This window comes from Megachile rotundata, chromosome 5 (genome assembly GCF_050947335.1).
Source record: "Megachile rotundata isolate GNS110a chromosome 5, iyMegRotu1, whole genome shotgun sequence".
NCBI lineage: Eukaryota > Metazoa > Arthropoda > Insecta > Hymenoptera > Megachilidae > Megachile > Megachile rotundata.
This window is the reverse complement of record NC_134987.1, coordinates 20,252,018-20,270,565: the sequence shown is the minus strand read 5'-3', so window position 1 is coordinate 20,270,565 and position 18,548 is coordinate 20,252,018. Positions and strand designations below refer to the sequence as shown.

The 18,548-nt window shown below is 41.6% G+C and overlaps 1 protein-coding gene across 11 annotated transcripts in view; it reads left to right on the top strand.

The window, feature by feature from the left end:
• The first annotated feature begins 1,000 nt into the window (after positions 1–1,000).
• Positions 1,001–18,548, top strand: part of LOC100876130 (zwei Ig domain protein zig-8) — a 44,681-nt gene continuing 27,133 nt past the window's right edge. The window contains exons 1-4 of one of the 11 annotated variants that reach the window (XM_076531461.1): positions 1,003–1,554; positions 1,708–1,746; positions 2,610–2,940; positions 4,174–4,335. In XM_076531461.1, coding sequence (XP_076387576.1) covers positions 4,206–4,335 — 130 coding nt within the window. In that variant the 5' untranslated portion in view covers positions 1,003–1,554; positions 1,708–1,746; positions 2,610–2,940; positions 4,174–4,205. Of the gene's footprint in view, positions 2,941–4,173; positions 4,336–18,548 lie in introns of all 11 variants that reach the window. The other 10 variants (XM_012285213.2, XM_076531462.1, XM_012285211.2 and 7 more) reach the window with 10 other exon arrangements.

The window sequence follows — 18,548 nt, the reverse complement described above, 5'->3', positions numbered from 1 at the left end:
ATACTTTTCGTCGCTTTAGAATATTAATAAGGAGAACGCTATCTTGGTTCCTACAGAACCCTGTATCGATGTAAATGTCGCGACTAGTTTGTTATACAAATAAGAACCAGGATATTCCATCTTTTCAACGAACGAAAATTTGTAAATTTCATCGACATTCTGAACGAAAAGAAATGTTCTACTAACGTTTACGTAGAACTCGACTTGGTTCCAAGAAAATTATCGGGTATAAGAAAATTGCAGCAAGTGGAGAAAATTAAAAAAAGAGAGTTACACGAACGAGACAGTTTTACCAAGTTTACGGAATTATCGACAAAGAATCTTGCGGAGTGTTGCAAAACGGTAAAAGTATTGATACAGCGAGAAGAATCCCGCGAAATGTCATAAGACGTCCGGAATGTTGGCGAAGCCGATAGAAACCTGCGCAATGTTGCAAAGCCAGAAAAATCTCGACCGAATTCTTAACGTCAAAACCGCAGGATATTTTTAGGAGGAAAATCAATGCGAAAAGATGACGTCATCGTAACAAATTATTGAAAATGCACCCAAGATTTTGGAAGCAAGAGTTTTCTTTGCAGTAGTCTGGTAAAACTAGCAAACTCTTTTCTCGTGAAAAGTAACAGTGCTATTTATAAGAATAGACTAAAAATAAAGAAGACTTATAATTGCTGTACCGAGTCAGTACAACCTAGTATGTATCAAATTCGAGTCCATCCTAAAGGATGATATAGTTCTTTCTGGACGTAAAGATCAATCGGTATAATCGTATAACCGTCAGCGTAACAAGCAATCGACGTATCGGACGTAACAGGCACCGGATACGACATATTCCATAATGGCTGAGGGTGTCGATAATCGCAATAATAATGCAATAGCTATCGAATGCCGTTAGCAACACTGTTGGCACCGGCGGCGGAGTCGAAGCGGAGTCGGAGCGGCACGAAGCGGAGGTGGTAAGAGTCGTGGGCGGGGTGGTCGGGGGTTGATATCTGGCTAAGCGCGGGCGCAGTTGGATCGTGGTCTCCAGCACGGCAGCATTTCGCTCACCGGTCTCTTTACGCAGCTCTCTCTCGGACACCTTTCTTCCTTTCTCTTTTTTTCAACCCCTCTTCGACCATCTACTTATCTGCCTATCCATCTTACCAACCCCTTTGTTCACCCCTTCCTCTTCCTTCCTTTTACTATCTCAGGCTCTTTCGCGCGCTCTCTCTCTCTCGCACATTCTCTTTCTCTCTCTCTTTTGCTCCCGGTGGTTAGTTCCATCCATTTCAGTCTGTAGATCGAGACCATGCGACACACGCGTCCACGCGACCAAGTGTGTCCGTGTCGAATGACGAATGAGTGGCACTCTCGAGGGAAACGGAAGCAGGGACGAGCAGGTTGATCGCGAGTCGGATGTGCCGTGTTTTGGTGGGCAGGGTGCGCCGCGCCGGCCTGTCACGTGGAAATTCGATTTCGAGCCGAGTTTCGCTCTCTCTTTCGTGGAACGAATCGAGAAAAAGGTGGTCGAGGAAAGGGTTGTTGGTTGCCTCGGAAGTTGTTGTAAGCTTTCAAGTGAGTGATTTCGAAGGGTCGGAAAGAAAAGATCGCGTTATGCGATGGGATTGTTTGGAAGTAGAATAAAGTAAAGTGAAACGCTTTTCTTGTTGCTGCTTTCGCTTCTGTCGATGGTCTTATGAAGCATCGTGGGAAACGATCGTGTTTCAGTGATTTACGGATGGTTTGGTGTTGCGGTTACGTAGAAACGTATGTATTCGTGGGATGGTTACATACGTCCATTGACACGTACGTTATCGATCAAAAGCTTGCGTCAAATTCGACGCGTTCGTCCAGAAAATGATATCATCCTCCGTTAAGCAATTTGACATATCGTGCACCAGTTGGTTCATTAAGAATACTTGTCAGTAGTTTATTTAAAGTACCGAGCACGTGGTTTGTCGATATGTCGGTAACGTTCAAGTAATTCGAGTTCGATCGTAATAAAATATTGACCGCGTGAAAAGTTTAATGTCGCGTTCTCTTCAATCGACACATCGATCAAAATAAATCACCCCCATACCTGTTTCGCCGATTTAAAATTTTCATTGATCGACCTGAATAACCTTTCATTAAACGAGCGGCCATTACAATTCTAATTTTATGATTACTCTACACCGGTCTCCTATGGTATGCTAATTTTCGCAGTTTTAAATACGACAGTGTGAAAGAAAGAAAATTTGTAATAACACATTCAGGCAGTTAACATGTTAACTTGTTAATCATCGACGATCAATGACCTAAATTGCATCACATGCCTCAATATCCACTACGGCAATCACACTATTGAGGATCTATAATAACGATCTATATACTGTACTGGATATGGCTGAATTTAGTATGGCAGTCAACGTGCCGACAAACAACGCGTTCCACGCATAGCAAACACTGAATCCTGTGCAAGATTATTAAATAAAATAAATATTAATTTTCTAGTAGACTGCTCTTCCAAACAGTTTTGTAGGGAGGAAAGAATATTTTCCTAGAAATTTCGAATCGAAATCGTAAAATCATTGACCTCCTTTATTCTCGACTGCCTTTCCATTGATCTGTTCCACTGTACTCGTTCAAAGGCTCGTCCCGGTGTAAAATATCGTACGAATAACCTGTTCACGAAGTGTTTTGTTCTTAAAACTGCGCAGAAGGGAAAATTCAATGAACATAATGATAACTGAAAGCTCAAAATGGAGCGTGCTCGGTCGGAAACGGTGAACGTTGAAGTCGTGCGAGAATGAATTTTTCCCCTGGTGGAATTGTACGAGTTGCGTGACAATCCGAGGAACATTGACAGGAAAATGCATCAGAGAAAAAAGGGACACGTGGTTTCGACGTGGACGCAATAGAGGCGCTTTATTGGTGACAGCGAGTCAACAACGACCGACACGAACCGCATCCACAACAACGGTACGTTTTCCATAAGAGAAGCTACCGAAATACGAAACAACGCGGTTCATCATTGTAACTCGCTATCCACGCAAAAATAAACTTAAATCGCGAAATGAAATTTTATGTTCAAAACCCTTTGTTTTCGAGGAAATTAATTTTCAGCGTCCCCACCGTGCTCGCTTGCGTTCCATTTAGTTTTCGTATTCTCGAAACGAAATAAAAAACGTCAAATAAACGCGTTTCATTTCGTTTTCAAATATTTTACAACGATATATTAATTGTTAAAATGGGAAATAAACATTTACTTGCGATATTTTATTTTACGCTCGACTAATTACATCCGTAATAAAATAAAATGAAGCCGATCTAAGTGTTTAACAAAATTAGGCAAAAAGAAAATTAACGGTATAGTTTTTCGCTGAAAAATTCGCGCGAGCTCGGAACCGTAACGCATATACAAATTTCCCTATCGGAAAGTATAAATTTTTGATGGCAGGAAACATCAAACGACGCTTTAAAGCACGGAAACCGTGCTAAACAATTTTCACGCGTTCGCGTTTAAAGCTACCACCCTCTCGAACGATTATCTCTCTGGCAATAGAGTTATATTTGGGATTGATTTCAATTTGCGTGCACACGCCAGCTTCGCAGAAGCGCGAACGATGTCGGCTCGATTGTATAACAGGGTGATTATTAGCACGTAATAACTGGTCCGTAATAAATCTACGAATAGATAATCGAAACTGTAAACATCGTGAAATTGCTGTGTCGTCGTTTCGCGTTTCGATTGCTCGAGTTATTTACAAACGGTATTACAAATATTATTATTGTACATATTGCATGTAATCCGTAAACATAAACCGGTGTACACAACGCTCATTATTAGTTTCGATTATCTGCTACTTAAGTTTAATAATTGTAAATATTAATTAACACGTTGGATTTTGTCAAATCAATTAATTACACGTCCCGTTAAGAAACACGTATCCAGCATCATTGTCTACTGATGCTTATTACATACATAATAGGAGTCAATTATAAAGGTATCATTTTTTTTGTTACACGAGTAACTTTGTTCATTTTTTGCAAATCGACACTATCTCGAGAATCACCTTTACAAAGTTTGTTTCATTAATTTCTGAATATTGTATTTATCACCTTTTTCATCGACGATACAAAGGTTCAGACAAAACAAATTCACCTCGCCGATACTTTGAAACAGTAAATGGATATCTCTGTTATTGTCTACAGAAGAGATACACCCTTCCGCTTTAAATCGCGAAATGTATCGGAAACGATGGACCGTGAAGGCACTGCGAATGGATTTACGGTACAACGGCGATCTAACCTACTGGCGCGCGCCTGCCCTGGCCAACATGATTTGCATTCTCTTTTTCTCGTTGATGCTACACGGTAAGTCGATCTACTGCTCATAGCGTATTTTCAAACTCTTGTACGAATTATGATAAACAACCGTATTCTTCTTGTTCGTCGAGTTCGATACCCGAGATGCTATACGTAACAAGACAAGAACTTTATAATATATAAAAATAATATCAGAAGAAGCGAGACTAAACATTCCAGAATTTAGAAATGATTTTCATCTGTCATTATCCAAATTGGCGTTGAAGATATCTCGTAAACACGGTAAATAATTAACGATGCGTTTTAATTTATCTCTGAACGAGAGAAATAAAATCCTCTTGTCGCATGTACACTGGTCCTTCAATTACTTTTTGTCATTGATTCTTCTCCATGCATAGGACTATTTATTCGAGCTGTCCGCGGTCACCATTTATTGAGAGTAAAACGTTCGCGTTCGACCCTCGTTAATTAGAATCTGTGTTCCGTTTGGTCAACTATCGATACGGACCGATGACTGCCTACTTTCATTACATTAAGGCTTTATCGTCCTGTTAATGCTTGCGACAGTAGTTGTCCCGATATCCATTGATTAATGGAACACTTCGACATTGATTTCCATATGTCCAATATGCTTTCCTATAATTTCCATCGAGCATATTAATTATACGACAACCGATCGATCCTCCTCTATGTTTATATTATAAACTTTTATCAGAAACGTACGTCATTCGAGACTGAAGACACAATTAACGATCGGATAATGTCCAACGTTCAATTATCGGTGCGCGTCGAACAACACGCGCGCGTATAAATTTTATTGGCAAATAAACGCGGTTCAAGAACGTAAATAAACTCATTATTTCAATAACGCAATTAGTTGAAAATGTTTATTCGCTCGTGAATTATTTGCCGTACCTCTTACACTTTTTCGAAACGGTTGTAAAATTCGGTGCTCGCAGATTATACGTGGCAAAATACATAAAAAAAATTCTACATCGCTTTGCAATCTTCCGTTTCATTTTCGACTCGCGAGCGATTGAAAACTGCATACTGCTGCGTGAACGCGTACAAATTTTAAAAAAGCAAAGCATCGCGTTATACGCTCATTCGGTTCCGTTCGTGACGATACCAGGAAACTCCATTGCACCGAAATATCGTATTTGACTACGCATAAATTACGTAAGAACGGTATTACTTCCATAAGGAAAAATTTCCGTCGTATCAGTGGATGAGAAAGAAGGTCGCTTTGTTGAACGGTACGTAGCTGAACATTTGCAGGAATCTTCGAGAACGGTTTTGCATAACGTTTCGCATACATAGTAATTTCGTAAAGTTTTTTACTCACCGTTTCGAGCGTGGATAACTAAAAAAGAATAGAGAATCGGTGGAGAGGTTTCGTAGTCCGAAAACGGTGGTGTAATTTCAAGCGCGACGTTTTAGCGGGAGCCGGGTAAACGTAATTAAAAAAATCCAGATGCAGTTCTTTTTTTGAAGTAGTCTGGGAACGTTGGCGTGCACGAAACACTTTGTCCGTGCACCAGCGGTTCGCGCGACACGGAATTTTCGCGAGCCTCGTCGGGTGCAACGATGGGAAACGCGTTGAAAACGCGACTCAAAAGGCATAGAAGGAAAATCAGCAAGTGGAAAGTTACGTTAGCGACGTACATATGCATGGGCGTGGTTTCGACGTGATCAGATAAAAACGTATCGGAGGAAACAATGATCCTCCTGGAAACTTTACAAGTGTCGCGGTTAGATAACGGCGCTCGGTACATATGTATGTATTATTTCGAAAAAACAAAGATATAGGTAGGAATGTGCCGTTTCCCTGACAACACCGCGAATGTGCTGCTCGTCGAACATTTTTCCACAATATTCGATCCGCTGCAGTAATTGTCGACATGTTTTGGTCTAACAGAAATGCTAACTGGCGATACTCGTATCGGATTCGATGATTTCGCGCGCAGAAAATTTGATTATTTATTTGTTCGTTCGCTTGCTAGTTTTCCTAGGAAATCCTATCGAATTCGAAATTTTTCATTTATACGCGCAACGTATCGCGGATGAAATGCTTTGGCGAATTCGCGTATAAATTTATAGTGTTTCGCGCAATCGAATCAATTTACCGACGAAACGCGAGCGTTTCGCTATTAAAAACGCGCACGAGCTCCAAGAAATTTTACCGGCATTCGTTTCCAAATTGACGAGTACGAGTTTACCATGGCTTTCGGCGTTAGTAACGCGAAGCCCGTTACGGAATACCGGCTCTCGGTTTTCAAAGCATACTCGACGTTCATATTGGCCAGGGGTAAACGCGCTTATCCGAAAGTTGCAGTAACGTTTAGTGCGTGTTGGCGTATCACGTATCACGACTGCAATATCTATTCGTTATCTCTCGCAACAGCATCTGCTATTGCCCATTGCGTACGACCTAACGATACGACGCCGCTTTTATTCCCGTTAACTCCACGCATTTGTCGCAAAACGCGAAGGCAGAGTTTACAGACCAGGGGCTATTTCATTTTACTCCGGCGAGTCACCGCGAAACCGGCAAAACGACGAATTTACGTTCCGCGAAACTTCCTTGCGCAGACTAATAATTTACGACCCTTTCCCTTCCCAACTTTCTATTTTGTCGTTTCGCCTACCTTCTACACCCAACGTTCCTCGTAGCCGTTCTTGCTGAAACAATCTTTGCCGACGATACCGCGCTGTAGTCTCTATGTAGATAATTATTCGTATCGTATCGACGAACACTTTAGACTGCCATGCGCCATCAAAATTTTGGGAGAATTTGCCTAATCCTCGGAAACTTACCTCATTCGGAATCGATGCAAACGAGCAGAATAATGTGTTCGAGTAGAATCAACAACGATCCCCTCAATTACCGCTGTGTTCATTTCTATTTCAAAGATTGTACCTACACGCTAGTCGTAGAAGCGAAACCAGTGTTCGGTGTTTGATGGCTAGAATTAGGTTTATTCAACAACGTGGAGGCGGTATTACAGCTTTACTGATGAATCATACAGGACTAATGTGGTTTGCGCTCGGCGTTTCAATTTCTCTTTGACGTTTGCGCCAACGCCGCAAACACCCTGCGAACCTTACTCTGCAAGCACCTGAATACACCCCGATTTCAAAGGTATAGCTATACATATCACGTGTAAAAACGAATAAGAGTACATTAGGATTTTATACATGTACGTCGAACTGCAATTATTAATTGTCTTTGAAACATTAAAAGTTGAAAGTTACGTTTCGTGCGGTTAATAGAGCGTTGGAATTAAGGAAATTTTACAATTTATTCGATAACGATGGTTGGAAATGTTCTTCGATGTATCATAATCAAGGATAATGAAACGAATAAAATTCGTTCGGACATGGATGCGCGCGTGGTCGTAATTTGCTGAGCAATTAAACATAGAGAAACCGCGGTATAAGGTAGTTGCTTCGACGCGTGCGAAAACGGATTATCCTTTAAGGTGACTAATTAATTGAAGTCCCACGCTAATTTAATATACTAAGTTAGTTGCTGCGCGTGGTTTGCAGCTGGTAAGTGACCCAGTTGTGGACATTTCCCAGTAGAATCGCGAATAGAAGGATGGTCGAGGCGAGGATCAATCACCCTGAAAGCTAAATAACTTAGCTTCCAACCGTGAGATAATTAAATCGTGTCGAAGGCAAAAACAAATATTTCTAAAGAGCGCGAAAGATAAAATACGATCTTAATAGCGACGAATCGAAAACTTTCTGAAAAGTGGAGCACCACGTGCCCAAACCGGTGAGCTCCGTTCCGGAGCGATTGTTCTTTTCTCTCTCTCTCGTTAATTGAAATCAAAGGTTGAAAATTAATGCGGAAAATGTGCGAGAGATCAAACAGTTCTGAGAGACAGTAACAAAATGAGACGAAGAGATCGCGTAGACTCGAGGACTTTCAACTTAACGTTGATTTATCGCGTGTCGAGCACAGCTGTAGCACAAGACTTGAAATATTCGGAGGACTCACGATCCTGTTTGGGATTAAAAATGTATGACATATTCGGTACTTCTCGCGGAGAAAAACGGAGGACAAGAGATAATGTCTATCACAAAAGACGAACTGTCGTCGGTGTCGAGAGCAGAGTTGGAAATTAAATGAAACGTTAGCGTTAGCGATCTATAGATCACGAATATAGATTATAGAAGTCGATGACAGTAAGAGCGGAACGCTCTAATAAAAGTATAGACTAGTTGTTAGGCGAACCATTATGAACGCGTGTTGATCAAACTATTGTAATAACGTGTTGTCGAACTAGATCGTTCGAGTTACAATGTATGACGTTACTTCGGGAGATTGGCCCGTGTCTGTAACAGACGCGTAACCTGGTCGTAAGCAATGCATACGAGATGAAACTTTTGGGGTGCGGAAGTAGGTCGTACGAAGAGCGATACATCGGAAAGGAAGGAGATGCATTTCGTTCGAGTTCTGTGACAGAACTCGTCAGCGGGGTTATCTGGGCTGTTTCGTGTCTCAACTTCGGGACATTCGATCGAAGGAAACCGAGTCTGTTTGACGGGATTCGCGATTAAGCGTGTAACTTTCTCCGAGATAACGAACGCTCCGGCAGCGAGCGCGTGACCGATTAAAAAAGCACGATATCTATCTGTAATTACTGTGAAATGTTTCTGTGCGGTAGCTCGAAATGCAACGCGACGATTTCTAGGTCAGCATGTATAAAACATTTCGCGAAAGTATTCACCGATCGAAAAGCACGGAAGTTCGTTGTGCAACGACGCGTTCTCGTAACCCATTTCCAGAACAGCTCGTGATTCTTCAGCTTCCTACGACCAGGGAAAGAATGCGAATAGAAATGGTGGCAAGAATTCCATTTCGCCGCATTCCTGATCGCTGGACTATAACGACGTCATAAGAGAAACGCAAAAAACAAAAGTCTCGATGCCCTAAACATGAAAAATTCAAAAATCCCTCGATCGAAGGAAACTCCGCTACTTTGCCTCGAAAGTACCGTATTCGACTCGCAAGTGCCGGTAACAGCCGAGCTGATAACTCGCCGAACGATCGAGTCGAAATGACGACGTTTTTGAATAATCTTCGTAGGACCGTGGTATAGAAGATATGTCCGAAACACTCGGTACAACATCGAGTATCTCTCCGAAACACTCGGTACGACTTTGCCAACTCTCCCTTAAATTATACGCAGTTTCATCTTTCACGAGGGAGAACAACAACGGACGAGTTAGAACTTTATGCTGTGCGGTTTAAATTCGGATCCGAAAAGTTGCTCGACCCGTTTGGGAAGCTGCCAAAGGGAAAAGACTTCTTCGTTCGCTTTTCATCCCTATTCGTCAGGCGTTCGATCATTTTCAATTTCGTGAATCGATCTTCGCGACGCGAAAACCAAGCTTCAAAAAGCGAGGAGAATTTCACGGGTCGATTAAAGGAGCCTTCGAATCGTTAATATTCAGTTCGTATCGCTTTACGCGGCGTGTACAGACGAGATTTTCTGGTTGTTTCTGAAGCCCGCATCGGTTGAACGTGGAACGAGAGCGAACGAGCTTATATCGCGTGAAAAGACGAAGCGGATAGGTGAAGCGCGCTTTCGAAATTTCCATATTTATGCAAGTGTACGCCGTCTAAGGAAAGCTTCGTACCGCTTACACGATGTTGCCAACGGCGTCATCGGCTTCCCCTTTCGAGCAGCGAGCACAGAAATTCCAGCCAATTTCTGGCTTGTCGATTTAACGACGCTTCGCATCCTCCCGAATACGATTCAAAATTTCAAAAATACAAGATATCGTGCAGTGAATGGCGCAATTGACAATAAAAAGATTTTACGCGCAGAAGCGAAACCCAGAATGCCAAGTAAACGCTCTTCGACCAGCATGCGATAACCGATTCGACGGATAAAGAGATCGCCTTTGTCTACTTTGAAACTTCTTCATACGCCAATGAATTTTTTTCTAATTAAATTTTGATTTCCAAGCAACAGGCGTAGAAATAATTATTGAGCGATTCCGTTTCCTGGGTGGAAAACTCAGTCATCGAACACGCGATTACCTTCTTCCAAAGGCATCCTGCAATTTCATTGTGGTTTCATGATTTAAAGGGTGCGGTACAAAGGCAAGGTGAACAAGCGAAGTGACGCAACTTCGGTGAAGTTGCCTTAATTGTTTATTAGCGCGACCGAGAAGCTGCACCGTTACGAGAACCGCCAGCAATTAAACTTCAACGAACCCCTAATTTATCTGCCCGGATTTTACTTTACGTCGTTGCTCTTTGTTTTCGCGTTAACTTCCTTAATTTTGCCGTAAATACGCGATGAAAAACTGAAATCTCGCCAAGTATCACCTTGTTAGAGGCATGACGCCATGAATAATAACGAGGAAATGATCTTAAAATAAATAACAAATTATTACAAGTGTAAAACGATCGATTTGATTGAAAAGCGTAACTCGTGTAGACAAACACTGTCAGTTTCGGTAGGGAAATTAGCTGCTCAACCCTGTCGATATACATGCAGAATCATGACGGATCGAACGAATCATTGATACCGTGCTCGACGAGTTGTCCATGGTCAGTGTACATTTTTAATCCTGACATTGATTGTTTATAAATAGACACGTTCTTTCGTAGTTGTTCGCATCCATGCAAATGGAATTACGTTTCCCCGATATCCGATAGAATATCAGATCGTTGATCGACACATTTATAGTTAAATTTTACTTGGACTTCATTTTTTTGTTAATCGTTTGTGAATATATCTTGTTTTGACCCATGCATTTAATTGAGGAAATTCGTTAGTACGCAGGTATACGTGCAGGACATTATAGATCATTAGGCAATCACAAAGATCTCTGTATTCTAAAGTAACCTGAGGAGAGCCTCTTTACTTTTCTGTATCCCCTTCTTAATTAAATGGCAAAGCTTTTAAGAGGCTTATGAGCTTAGATTGCCGGAGCCTTATCGTTCAGACACGTCTGCAATTGTCAGCAATTTTCTCTTTTCGTCCTCGTGCCGTGCCGTCTTTCTCGCAACTCGGGTAATAAGAAACTCTTTCGACTTTTTAATTGCTCGTCGAAACGATGATTTATTCGCTTTCCCCGGGGAAAAGACGCTCTTGGACTTTCATTAAGGAAAACTCCACGTTCGAAATCCCTGAAAGCTTTCGTGGACAAAGCTGTTCTTTTCTCGAGGTTCGTTCGCTCGAGGAACCGGAAAACGCTCTCTGTGGACGAGTCTGCGGCGGAAGCGCATCGTTTCCGGACGCGAATCTAAGTTCGCCATGCGGCCAATTAACTTTCATTACAGACGACCGAAGCTCGAACCAACCCGGCCATTGTTCGGATCATTTTGTTCGCGATTTAACGCTCGCTCCTTCGCTCTTCTTCGAAACAATGATATAATACCGACCAGACCTCGGCGAGAAATGATCTCGAATGCGGAATAAACGATCGCGTTGCGAACAAAGTGTTGCATTTTCAACTGGTATTTTCACTTATCGCGAAATAAACTTTTACGGATCGGAGAAAATTAGTCATCGGACAAGTTTAACAGAAATTTTTCTCGCGATAAAACATCCAGCCGTGTTCTTCCCTGATACGTATGGAACACAGTAGCTACATACTACTTAATTAACGTTAATTGCCACCTTTCGACTAGCGCACTATGCACGCGACCATGCTATTTTAATACGCTGTTCTTCGATCATGCGAAGCAACGATTTATTAACTTTCCCTCGTAGCAAAAAAGATGCTATTTATTTAATGGAACGAAGATTGCGTTTCGTTCGAATTTGTCGATGGGTTTCCATGAAACACGGAACGAATAGCATTGATCCATTCATGTTCCCTTTTCAATCGCACTCGTGTTTTTGTTGTCCCTATTTTTCGTAATAAATCATTTGATGTTCGTCATTGCAACAAAATTGTATATTACGACTACCGAGCCATGGAAGCGAAATTATCGTGAAATATTCACGATTCTGGGAATTATTAAGCTTTCAATGCATACTTTATAGGATATATGCTCAAAGAACCCAGAGGATTCGCGAAAAAAGTTTGAACGTAATTACACAGATTAATAAACTTTCAATTAAAGCGTACTTTTTCCTATCCCTTTATCATCTGCCGCGGAATGTGTGCGTGCACAAAGAATAATTACGTCAAGAGAAAAAATTCTGTCCATCCAAGCGTTTTCGTTAAATTTATTTAAAATTCTCAAAGGTATCCTCTCTCCATCAAATATTTCATTTAAATTTGAACGCTATTTTTAAGATTTAAGTTCTTAGTTCCGCGCTGTTATATCGATAGCGATTTGAACGAGTGGTAAAAAAGAAAAGTGCTAAATAGGTTTTACATCGACAGAAGTAGCTCGTTCTCGTTTCAGTTTCAGCATGGTTGACACGCACTAGATAGTAAGATGGTGCATTCGTTGGCACAATTTCGTCTAATTAGATCAAAGATCCTTTAAGAGTCTTAAGCATAGCGTTTCTGGCTCTGTCTTCAGTCATTTGACGCTCCGTTGTATGACTGGCTGTTCCTTTGAATGTCTACTCGAGTTCTATAACTGTAAATGACGATATTTTTCTTCTTCTCGGGCTCTTGTCCTTGCGAGACAAAAACGGAACAATCGCGACTCGTATACCGCGTCTGGTTGCAAGAATCGTTCTTTGCTCTGCTTTCTCCGTAACGAACATCTTTCTTCCTCCCTTAGAAAACATTCTTCTTACGTTCAATGTCGAACAATATCGCGGAAGACGTGGCTGGTTAAGAGAACTTCTATCATTCTGTATTCTGGTTGCCTTGATTTAAGGTTCGCAGACAAATTGCTTATGAAAATTCATGAGTAATAGAAATCGATTGCGGACGAATTACCTGGCATAAATTTGGAATTGAAACTGCCAGTCGTTCCCTTATTCCGGCGCAGGAAGGTGATTATTAACGTCTGTAATTTACTGGCTATATAAATTATACTTCGACGAGAAAGGTGTACATTAGAGAAACTTGAGAAATGGCTTAATTAACGGGTTGAATCGACGACATCTTCAATGATTACGGATAAGTAAGGAATAAAGGAACTGCAACGGAATGTGAATTATATTCGAAAATAGACTGGCAGAGAGCTGAGAGATACATGTTCATGATACGGGAAGAGCGTGTTCTTTAATGGAGAAATATATTCTGTCCGCGGTATATTTTCTTGTCAGCGAAAAAGACACGGAGCGCGATATTAACTTGCAGATCATTTATGTAGATTTACGCGCACAAAGGAAGACGCAAAACATTTGCTCCCTTCAGGCGCAGAAAAATGTCTGCGTACGAATCCAAGGCTATTTCTTAGCGTCAATCATTCATCTCGCTAAAATCTTTTGCAGTCTCTCGAATAAAAAACTCGAATATGTTTCGTTCGAGTAACTTATCGAATGAATATGATTCGATTCGAATCGATCAAAAATTCGAACCTTGGAGCTTTCAAAAGCGTGGGAGTTTGATAAGCTGTGAACTTTGAATGTTCGAGCGTGAAAATTTTGACACTTGGAAGCTTGGAAACTTGAAAGCTTAACACGTGAGTAGACGAGAATTTGTAAATTTAGGTGTTTGAAAAGTTGAGAGCTCGGGAATATGAAAACAGATCCGGTTTTCTTTGCATCTCTCTCGCAAAACACTCGCTATACTATAGGCGTACGTATATCGTGTCCCATTGCGGATTAATTAAAGTCATAAACGACCTTATGACTGCACGCGAAGAGCAACAAGCGCGTAGAATGACAGAAGGCAAAAGGGCGATTCCGACGAACGAAAATTCCGTTCTTATGTTTATGAAGAGTAGTGGCATTGATGAGTTTCATATGGAACGCGTACATGCCTGTGCATTGTTGCGGTCAGTATAAAACCGGCAGTAACCGCGTTCCTCTGGAAAACGTGCTTCGAAAAGTATGCTCTAATGGTTTCATTAAACGAATCCATTGAACCAATACGCTGGCATTTCGTTTTACAGCACGGTGCTCGATACGACTGTCGTCTATTCAAAGATAAAATTAAACAACGAAAATTCCGCAGCACAAAATCCATTTCATCAAGTTTCAATGGAAATAGTTGATCCGTCGTATCGATTTGCTGATGATTCCCGGTCGATGAAATTTGGTGTTTCGCCTTTCGTAATTAAAAATACTGTTTTCGACAAAAGCGGTGCGAGAAAGCGGCATAAGGAAAATTAAATATTCTCCTGTAAAAGGAGGAAAGGCAAAAGAAACGCGTTTCTTTACTCGGATAACGTCTCCGAGTAGAAAGAATGCAAAAATGTTGCACCCTTATCTCACATTTTCTGTATGAAGGAAGATGTATGTATATTCTTGGCTGCGTGCTATGCGAGATGACACCGTCCAAGGTGCTTTGACTCCGTCTCTTTTGAATTAAAATTTAACATTGAAAACATTTAAAGATCTTTGTTTGAAAAATTGTTCGCTTTAACACCGCTTTGATATCAGACAGTAACGCGAACAATTTACCTATATGTTACAACATATTATGCATGCAAATGAAATGTATTTATTTTAATCGAGGTAATTATCTGTAGCCGATATGACTAGAATGGCATGCAAATGGTTGGGAGAGTTTCACGCGCAACGAGGAAATATTGACTTAATGTCGTTGCTTCACCTTCGAGCCATCACTTGACCGTCACTCTTGAGAATTCTTTGAAGTTGAGACTTTGCTAGCTACGCTCTTCGAGCGCTGCACCACTTTAACTCCCTTTGAACCGTCGTTAACGGGCTAAATGTATCATGATCATGACAGTACATGCAATTTTTTCCTCGTTTCTATTTTTTTAATAGCTCTTGTGTACATCGTTTGAAATTCTCTCTATCCGAACTTCGATCTACACGTAGCGTCTACAACGTAGATATTAATATAGCACCGAGACATCTTCGGAAGCGACGCAACTGCGAATTTTCCCTTCACAATTTTTCTATCGCGATTTTCGAATAATATTTCGCCTTTGAAACGCACATGCGCTACTCTTCTACTCGCTTTTGCCACTCGCACCGAAATATTCACGAGTCTCGTCTCGGCGCAGCGGTTCAATGCGAACTTCTCGTCTCGCGCATTCGACTCTCGTGGACCCTCTCGAAAAGGTACGCTAGTCTCCGTTTTGTCGGTTCGGTCGTACACTTGAAAATGCACGCGATCTCCGTCTAGTATATTCCACCGAAATATCTGCAAATTGATTAGACTCGGGTTAATCCCCTGTTTAGTGCAGCGTCTAATAGCACCGAAAATCTATTATCATACGAGAATCCGCGTTTCGAGCGCCGCTGCCACTCGGGGGAGCAGATATTTAAATCTCTTAGCGTCTCGCAGCGTCCAAAGAGGTTGTTGACGTACCGTTGCGAATTTTATTGCCGTTAACGAGTCTATCGTATATTTTGTAGCTCCTTGAAAGTACGTGAATTTGCATAGAAAGGGAAAATCCGGTAACTTTCGCTGAAAACGATGAATAACCGTTCGTGAATTTCACAAGAATCCCGTTTATAAATCGAAGCTGTTGCTTTGAACGTACAGCGATTAGCATTTCACAAAGCAGACAGAAAAAAGACATTCGATTGAGTTTCGAAAAGTCCTCGATGGCAAAGTAGTCATTTGATGTCTGCGAAACGAAAATTACCATTGGCGGCCCTTTGACGCGAATTCCGGGGCGTAAAGCGAACCGGTAAAAAACTGCGATGCTGCAAACGACAGCTTAATTACCGGCACACGAGACAGCAGCCAGAAGTAATGCGTTTTCAATTATCTCCGCGGTCGTAGTTTAATTTTTTATCTGCATAAGAGAACGGGCCAACCACGCTCGTAATTTCTCGCTCGCGGATGAGAAACTTTCATATTGTTGTTTCCTCCTGGCCATTGTTCAATGGGATTCTACAATTGCTCGTAATGCCGCCATTGACAGTGTTTTCAAACGATCCTGCTCGTGGAAAGCGTAAGAACTTTGAAATAAAGGCTTGCCGTTCATTAACGAGGATGCCCAAGCGTTTCCTTGCAAACCGTGGGGCTGTTACCAGTCGTTTAAATGAGAAACATTGAAAATGTTTGAGATGCCGAGATAAATTGAAAGGAAGATTCTGCCCATTGAACTCTCAATTTGTTAAATAATAGAAAAGTAAACATCCGTATAAATGATGCAACGATGAAATTAAGACTTGCTATATCGCGCTCAGATGCCACAATGGGCTTCTAGTTTAGAAACAAAATTGGTGTCGCTTTCTAAAGTCTAAAAAGTATACCAACGAATGTGTAAGCAGGTGTTGGCTCGTTCTGTGTTACGAAACGATCGCAAAATTTATGATACCTTCATGACGTAGAGTAATGACCGTCAGGTTCTAATTGCCGAAAAAATTAGGTTAGGCGATGCGATTTCAAGATATCGCGATAAAACGTAGAGAGCAACGAAACGAACGAGTCGAGGTGGTTGATGCACGCGCAAATTCTATGCCGTCTAAAATGATTTAAGGGAGATTAATGCGACTGTTGCGCGCCTCGCGTCCTATAGTTTACACTCGTGTCGGTTTATCTTTGCACGACGAACGTAATTATCACGGTGAATTATGCGTCCCCTGTTATACGAATGGCTTACACGTACGCGTGTCCTGCTTGAATTTTCTCTGTCCTTCTCTCGTTCAGGAAATAAGTCAATTTCAATGTAGTAGATTCAGATCGATATAACCCGTTACACGTAAATTGCATTTTGAAATGTCCACGGTGCACGTATCACGCTTGACCCGTGCTGCTGATTTCGGCAACTGCGTCGCTATACGTACTACTTGCCCGACAGAATCTCGTTTGTCATTTCGCCTCGAACGTTGCGTTACCGAGCAAACTATTTTTTCCATTGAACGTAATCAAATTGGAACGGCACGTCGCTGAAAAGTTACTTTGCTCTCGGCCAGTATGCTACCGCGATTATTAATGTTCAAAATGGCTGGTTCTTAAGCCAAAGTGGTTGTAAAACGGAGACGCGATAGACGAAGAACCGTAAAACCTTTATCGATTCGAAATCATAGCCTAGCGTGGATTCGACGTAAAGTTTTCATTGGCCCACTAGACTTTCTTACGGTGTGAAAATAGTCTCGTCCCTTTTTCTAAGATATTTTTTCACTTCGTGGCAAATCGAGAGAACGTTAGGCGATCGGTTAGGATGAAAAGGGGTGGTAAGGGTAATAACGCTTGAAAAAGTTTTAATTTCTGTCGAGCGGAGGATTCGTGGGGTTTCATTAAAATCTCAAAGCCTCGCTTAATAAGGTTCCTTCGCGAAACGGCAAGGGACTCGCGTTACTCGAAAAGGGGATTCTCCGGATTCACGGTGTAAACTTGAGTCGTAGAAGCGTTTAGATTTAAGGAGGGTTAAGTAAGTGGTTATTTACGGCAAATCCGTGAAACTCGTCTCGCAGCAGGCGACTCTTAGGGAATTCGCTTCCCTCTCTGAGGCGTGAATCAACATCCGAGAAGACGGTTAGGAAATACCTGATTGCTCCTATAACTTTGGCCAATTTTGAGAGACGAGCATGTTCGACGATACCGAAGGGACCAAAGGCAATTTTCTATTAATATCAGACTCTCTGTCCTTTTTTCTCGTTGCCGCCACTTTTATTCGATCAAGATAACTTTTACTCCCCAAATTGCGCGTTGATACTTGGTCCTTTTTGCCCTCGGGCACTCTAAACAATTTTCGTTTTCATCGTTCTTTCTTTCTGCAAAAGCACGAAGAGTAAAAAACCTAGGGAGTTGAAATATCGTTTAACTCGTTAAGAGCCGAATCGCTGGCTACGTTTTGAACGGTGTAAACGAATTTAGGCGTCGATCGCGTGTTACTCCGTAGCTTACGTTGATTTCCCGACCTCGAAATTTTCGTAGTACCGTCGTAACTTCAGTTTCTTCTAAATATTTACTTAATACCAAGTTCTTATCTTTGTCTTAAAAGCACGAATTTCTTCCGAAAGAATCTTGTACATTGACGAAGTTACGAAAAGTCGAGAAGATAGGGGTGAAGCAAAGATATTGCGACGAGCACGAAGAATGGAATTATTCGGTTAAAGCTTTACCCCGGGGGTTCGCTGTTTAGTAGAAAAGCATTTTCCCCGCTTACAAGCATATTCCCCGGTGATCTCATCATAACGTCGGTCTTGGCGAAACTGGGTTAAATCTAGATGAGTTTGGCGTGTTTCCATAAACCGGGAAAAGTAGCCGACAACTGCATCATTAGGCGG